The sequence below is a fragment of the Notothenia coriiceps genome, unplaced genomic scaffold (genome assembly GCF_000735185.1).
Source record: "Notothenia coriiceps isolate Sejong01 unplaced genomic scaffold, NC01 NC01_scaffold00029942, whole genome shotgun sequence".
NCBI classification, from domain to species: Eukaryota; Metazoa; Chordata; class Actinopteri; order Perciformes; family Nototheniidae; genus Notothenia; species Notothenia coriiceps.
This window is the reverse complement of record NW_011362643.1, coordinates 15,958-22,176: the sequence shown is the minus strand read 5'-3', so window position 1 is coordinate 22,176 and position 6,219 is coordinate 15,958. Positions and strand designations below refer to the sequence as shown.

At 48.3% G+C, this 6,219-nt stretch overlaps 1 protein-coding gene across 1 annotated transcript; it reads right to left on the bottom strand.

Annotated features, from left to right (window-relative positions):
* Positions 1-211: 211 nt before the first annotated feature.
* onecutl (one cut domain, family member, like) lies at positions 212-5,882 on the bottom strand. The gene is made up of 2 exons (XM_010786968.1): positions 4,622-5,882; positions 212-522 (listed from the first exon to the last, which is right to left on the bottom strand). Exons 1-2 carry the CDS (start codon positions 5,667-5,669, stop codon positions 212-214), a joined length of 1,359 nt encoding a protein of 452 aa, XP_010785270.1. The 5' UTR covers positions 5,670-5,882.
* Positions 5,883-6,219: the final 337 nt, after the last annotated feature.

Here is a 6,219-nt window from a genome sequence, read left to right as displayed (position 1 = left end):
TGGGTTACGCCCCCTTTTCACTATTTCAAGGCGGCGGTCAACTTTGGTTTTGGGAAAATGCTTCATCTTCATAAAATCATCTATAATAGCTGGCTCCGTCGCTCCTTCTGATAACGAGGAGGACATTTATGACGGCTGATCTCTGCCTAGACCAGTCTATGTGCCCCCTTGCTCCCTCGGCGCCTTCCCCCCCAAAATCGGCGGTCCGTCATCATGCCGTGCTGCAGGAAACCGCGGAGGAGGAAACGCTGGAGCCCGAGGAACCCGTGGAGGAGGGGCGGCCCTCTTCGGCCCACTTGTTGACGTTGCGTCGCCGGGCGTTCATGAAGAAGTTGCTGACGGTGGTCAGCTCCAGGCCCAGCTGCTGGGAGATGGTGATCTGCAGCTCTTTGGTGGGCCGGTGGTTCTCCCTGAAGATGGCCAACAGGGTGCGCCGCTGCAGGTCCGTGAAAACCAGTCTGGTGCGTTTCGGGCCCTGGTTTCGCTCCAGCTTGCTCTGTTCCTGCTCCTTCCTCTTGCAGGCTGCAGGCACAAGAAAAGACACATTCAATAAAGGGGAAAGGGGGGAACAGAGGGTGGCCAACAGATTGGATGGCTAACTAGGACAAATGGATTAAGCCGAGGGAAAGTGGATTTGTTGAAAGAAAACAGATTAGCGAAGCAACTTTGATTAGTTAAAAGAGATGAATCAGCAACTTGTTTCGTTGTGCAGGAGAGGAAGATGTTCAGCGTCTCACGTCGGGTTGCCAGTGAGCTGCTGAAGGCTGCTGGGATAAAGCACATCCAGGCCAAAGCTCTCCATGCTTTTCATTATGCTCTTTTTTCACTTTTGGAAGTCTGCATCTGGCCTGAAGACAACGAGCTAAATCTGGTGTTTTCATCCAAATAGAAGGTCTTCCAAAAACACTTATAGTGCATTTGAACACATATGCACAGTTAAACTCTTACTTTGCAAAAGGACACGTGAACCCATTATAGGTTTTCTTTTGCTACAATCAAATGTGTGCTAAAAACGATTACAGTATTAATGGATGCTGGGTTTTAAATACTAAACAAGCACAATCAAAAATGCTGCTCAGGCTAAAACAATAAAAAAAAACAGAAACATTAAAAATATGCATTCGATTTTTCCACATTTTGTGCACTGAAAACTTCCTAGATGTATTTTCCACATTTCACCCGGGCGCTGCCTTTCTTTATCTGCTGCATTTCTGTTTTTCTTTTGTACCACAGAGGACTAATTAAGCTCAATGTCAACACTGTCCATATGATAGCTTTTTAAGCGGTGATAGGGGCGATTAAGTCTTCTGGTCGTTTGTTTTGCTTACACCAACCTCCAAATAAAAACGCAGGGTCCGGGTTAAACACCGCTGTAGCCGCGGCAACCCGTCCAATTATATAATCAATATTTCCTCATGAAAAGTCTGAAATGTATTTATTTATTTCTAAAGAAGAGGGTTTTGTTCAGAGAGGACGAGCAACAGCCTGATGTGTGTGGGTTGAGCTCAGATCCATTTTGAAAGTCAGACGAGGCATTTTGAATTCCATGTTCTGCATATCCATCGCTGAACCCTCCACCTCTAACATGCTGTAATTCTGTATTTACAGGAAACACAACACCAACCTCTGCCTTTGTGTACCGAGCCAACTCCCCCTCCTCTTCCTCCCCCCTTCCTCTCTTTTCTGTGTCCATCTCCTTCCACTCCCTCTCCTCCCTTTCCCTTAGTGGACACTCCAACATCATTAGTTTCTCATAAAAGTCATTTGCATGTGGCGGCAGTGAGTGAGTAATAATCACTTTAGGGGGGAACTAATTTATTTTCTATTAAAGGCGGGTTACGTCAGGGGTGAGTGAAACAAGCAGCGTCGGCATTGCCCTCGGTGTTTAGAAGCCTTAAGTGGACTAAAACATATTTGAGGGGAGTCGTGCAATTACCTAAATGCACACTTTTAAGAGGTTTCAATCAGCACTGTGCGGCTGAGCGACGGTTTTGCTGATGGTATCAAATGCTTTTCTAAGTGTAAGCATTGGTGTGTGTGCAGACAACACAAACACACACACACACACACACACACACACACACACACACACACACACACACACACACACACACAAGATACTGCGGATAAATCCCAGGTACCACCTCCTCCGTGTTTAGCAAAATGTCTCTGCAGAAAGACAATCATTGGAAATTTGAAAAGACAAAATGGCAGCGGCTCGGTTGGAGCGACGGCTGTGTTCTGCAGCCCTGTGTGTTTCAGAGTTATTGAAATAGCTCGGTGTCGCGCTGGCTGCCACTGAAGGGCCTTCTGTATTTAAGCGAGTGCGGCATTAAACAGGATCATCTTAAAACTTGAGGCGTGAAGCAGAGAGCACTTGAGCCATCTTCAGACCGGGAGCACAGGGCACCACGCATTCTAATTCCAGTCTCGATTCGCCGATGCGGCCGAGGTGTGTGTGGGCAAGGCGTGCTGCTCTTTCCCATGGAAATCAATAGCGGCTTGTAATTAAACAAAAGGGGGTTGGCCAGTGAAGGCAGGGGGGGGGGACAACAACCCCCTTCGGAAAGTAGGTTATGTAGAAAAGTGCCGAGCTGTCCAAATTGTGGCTTTGCCAAGAACTAAATATGCAATTTCAGAGTGTGTGGGAGAGAGAGGGAGAGAGAGGGAGAGAGAGAGAGAGAGAGAGAGGGAGAGAGCAGCATTGTCAAACATTAGCACACTTCTCTGTGTAGGGACTTTAATTTTTTATGAGCCTGATTGATCGGCTCTCTCAGACTCGGAGTCGTTAAAATAATGTTTGTGTTGGTAAAATAAAAAGACGAAGAAACAAAGATACCGCTAAGTAAAAGAAAGGATGATTGATGATGATGAAGAAGAAATCTGCTCCAAAAGAACAAAGAGACGTTTGATCACGAAGGAAGATTAGCTGATTTTGGTGTGACAGGAAGAGGCGCTTTGCATACAGAGCGCTCACACCTCGCAGGATTAGATGCATTTATGTCAAATTGCAGAACAAACAGATAACTCATCTTTGGATAAGAGGTCTGGCTGTGATTGCTGTAACGTTTTGCTGAATGGAGGATGTACACATGTGCTCTCAGAGCCGAACAATCAAAGATCAATAATTGTGAAGGGATTGCAAGAGTGCACAATCATTACCTATGAACTCCATTGTGTTGTTGGGCTTAATCAGTCGAGCTGCTGACAGAGAGCGAAAAGCACTGATCAACTGGGCAGGCTCACACACACGTCCTCGTCACAGACCCCTGCAGTGAGCAGACCACTCGCAGATACACACACACACCACACACACTCACACACACACTCACACACACACACGCACTCACACTCGATGTCTCTGCCCGTCTCATATTACTGTGTTCACTTGGATCTCTTTCTGTGCTGCGTGTATCAGATGGGCCTGGGTCCCTGTGGAGGGGCAACACTGTAACACGGCACTGTACAGCGTGCTGTCGTGTCTTCCATCCACATCCCCAAAGAATATTAAATGTCAAGCAGCAGATTATAATGTGCCTTTCAAAAAAAAAAAAAAATCTTTACCCTGTGAAATCTGTATAAATAATACCAGGCCTGCAACTAATGATTTTTCCTGACCATCGATTCTTGATTTTTTTTTTTTTTCCACATAAACCTACAAGTTAAGTTTAAAAAATGTCAGAAAATTGTGAAACATTTTAAGTTCTCGAAAGCCTAAACTAACACCTTTGAAATGTATTATTTAGAAAACCTCAAAATGTTGAATTTGCGAATTATATAAAAAAGGTAGCAAATCCTTGAGAAGCTGCAAAACTAACGTTTAGCATTTTTGTTGGATAAGTGGCTTTTATTAATTGATTATGAAAATAAATGTCAATTAATTTCCCTGTTGTGCACTGATCGATGCTGCACTAAGGATTACACGCTGCCCCAGTTAAGCAGTAAGCTCGTGTTTCCCAGGTATGAGGAGTCTCACGCACACGGAGCAGCACAACATTTGTATTTAGCCTCGCAGTAATTGCCTCGGTGACGACGTTGATAAAAGCCATCTGGCAAAATCTCAAGTCTAATTTGCATCAGCTACCTTGCCAACTCAACTTCAGCCGCACGCTGAGCAAATATAAATCACTGCTAGGATTAATCAATCGCTCCAGAGTGGCATATCTGCACAAATTATTTTGTGGGCTCAAAAGCGATTAAATTGCCAACCGCTGCTCACGCTGATCTTCACGGTTCATTTAAGAGGAGGGCAAATGTCTGTGGCTTTCTTATTGTTGCTACTGTACAAATCAATAGAAGCTGTTTGGGAGCAAAGTAAACAAAGGAATGGCACATATGGCCCTTTCTGGCTCAAACTGTCATCAATGTGCTGCTAAGTTCCCAGTATCCAAGACAATAGACGGACCAGTGCTACATGCAGGGTGGTGTGAGGAAGGGAAATATCAGTGTGATGCTTTTCCCTCAACCCTGAGCTGCATACTGATTGCTGGAGAAGAGGATTTGTGTTTTGGAGGACATGGAGAAGGAAGGTGTTTGGGGAAAACAAGGTGTTTGTTGTTGTGGTTTCTCTATGAGTGTGTGTGCATGTGTGTGAGGCAGACAGAGCAAAGCCAGATCTTACCCTCCAGCCGAAGTGAAGCCATCCTTTGAAACTCGGGCTCCTGCAGCCAGCGGGACATCCTCTTAAAGGTCTCGCGGCCGGACTTCAGCTTGCCCCAGGGCTTGGGGTTCCTCAGGAGGTCGGACAGCGTGCCCTGTGACCGACACAGGACCCTCTCGGCGAAGATGGCCTGGGGGATGCTGTACCTCTTCAGCTCGGTGATGATCCTCTGAGCCACGTCCCGGGTGTTGATCTCCTCTCCGCCTCCTCCACCCTGCGAACCCCCCATCATGCTCTCGTTGGGCGAGGACAGGGCCGAGGACGTGGAGAGAAGGTGTTCGCCCATCTTGGAGGCCTGCTGCTGGCTCGGGTGGTGGTGGGGCTGGTAGTGCTGGCTGTAGATGTGCGGGTGGTGGCTCTGGGCGTGCTGGTGAGCCTCCATCTTGTTCAGCTGATGCCCCACCGACACGTCGCCTCCGCCAAGGCCCGGCGGCGACATCTCACGCCCGAAATCTGACGTCCGGCAGAAGAGGCTTCCCCCGTGGACGTCGTACCCGGCGTGGAGCATCTGCCCGCCGTTTCCATTGGGGCTGTTGCCTAAACTTCCGTACCCGTGCATGGAGGAGCCCAAACCTGATCCCGTGGTGGGGGGGGACAGGGTCTGGGACAGGGTCTGGGACATGGCCAGATCTTTGCCATAGGGGTTGTAGAAGTTGGTGCCGAGGCCCCGATCCTCACGCATGAGGGTGAAGCTCCCGATGACGTTGCTCACCGGCAGGCAGGGGTGGTGGTGGTGGTGATGGTGGTGGAACTTGTCGTCGAAGGGCTGCAGGGGGGTCAGCGTGGTGTAGGTGCTGCCGGAGCTGGACGGGGAGTCGCCGCTGTATCCCAGAGCCGACATGGAGTGATCGAAGCCTGGGGGACGGGGCTCGGGCTCCAGAGACATGGAGGGGCCCCCGAGGGAGGGCCGGGGGAAAGCAGCCGAGAGGTCCCGCGAGTGGAGCATGGCCCTGCCGTCCTGACCCAGATCCGAGTGGAGGGACATCTCCCCTAGACCCCCATCCATCATCAATCCGTTACAAATAAATGTGTGGCCCCTGCGTGTTGTTGCTCTTCTTGTTATTGTTGCTTAACAGCCGGGCTAAAAGTCTGGAAGCTCTCTTGTTACACCAGACTATGGATTTATTGATTTGTGAATTAATTGATTTCCGGGCTTATGGGGTGTCTAATTAATTATCTGATAACGTTAAGTACTGTCTTCAAACTCCCTCAAACTCCCAGAAAACCGGTTTGCAACAGCATCCGGAGCTTTTACTGAGATTTTAATCGCACTTGTGCATCAGCACTCCGCTCTCTTGTCTCTTCGGTGCTCAGCTGCTCCTCGGCAGATGCCTCGCTTTTGTGCCTGCGTGAGACAAGACAGGCTGTTACATTTAAACTTTCATCGCTACAGGAGAGCAAAACAGCCAAATAACGTGTGTCTCATCAGTAATAAACACCAATTGTCGCTCGTGCATCCCAAATACCAACAACGATAGAAACATTTTAGCACATTTTGCCTCGCGCATCCAGCGAAACACGCGAGAAAACACCCATATCAGTTTTTTAATCACTTTCGA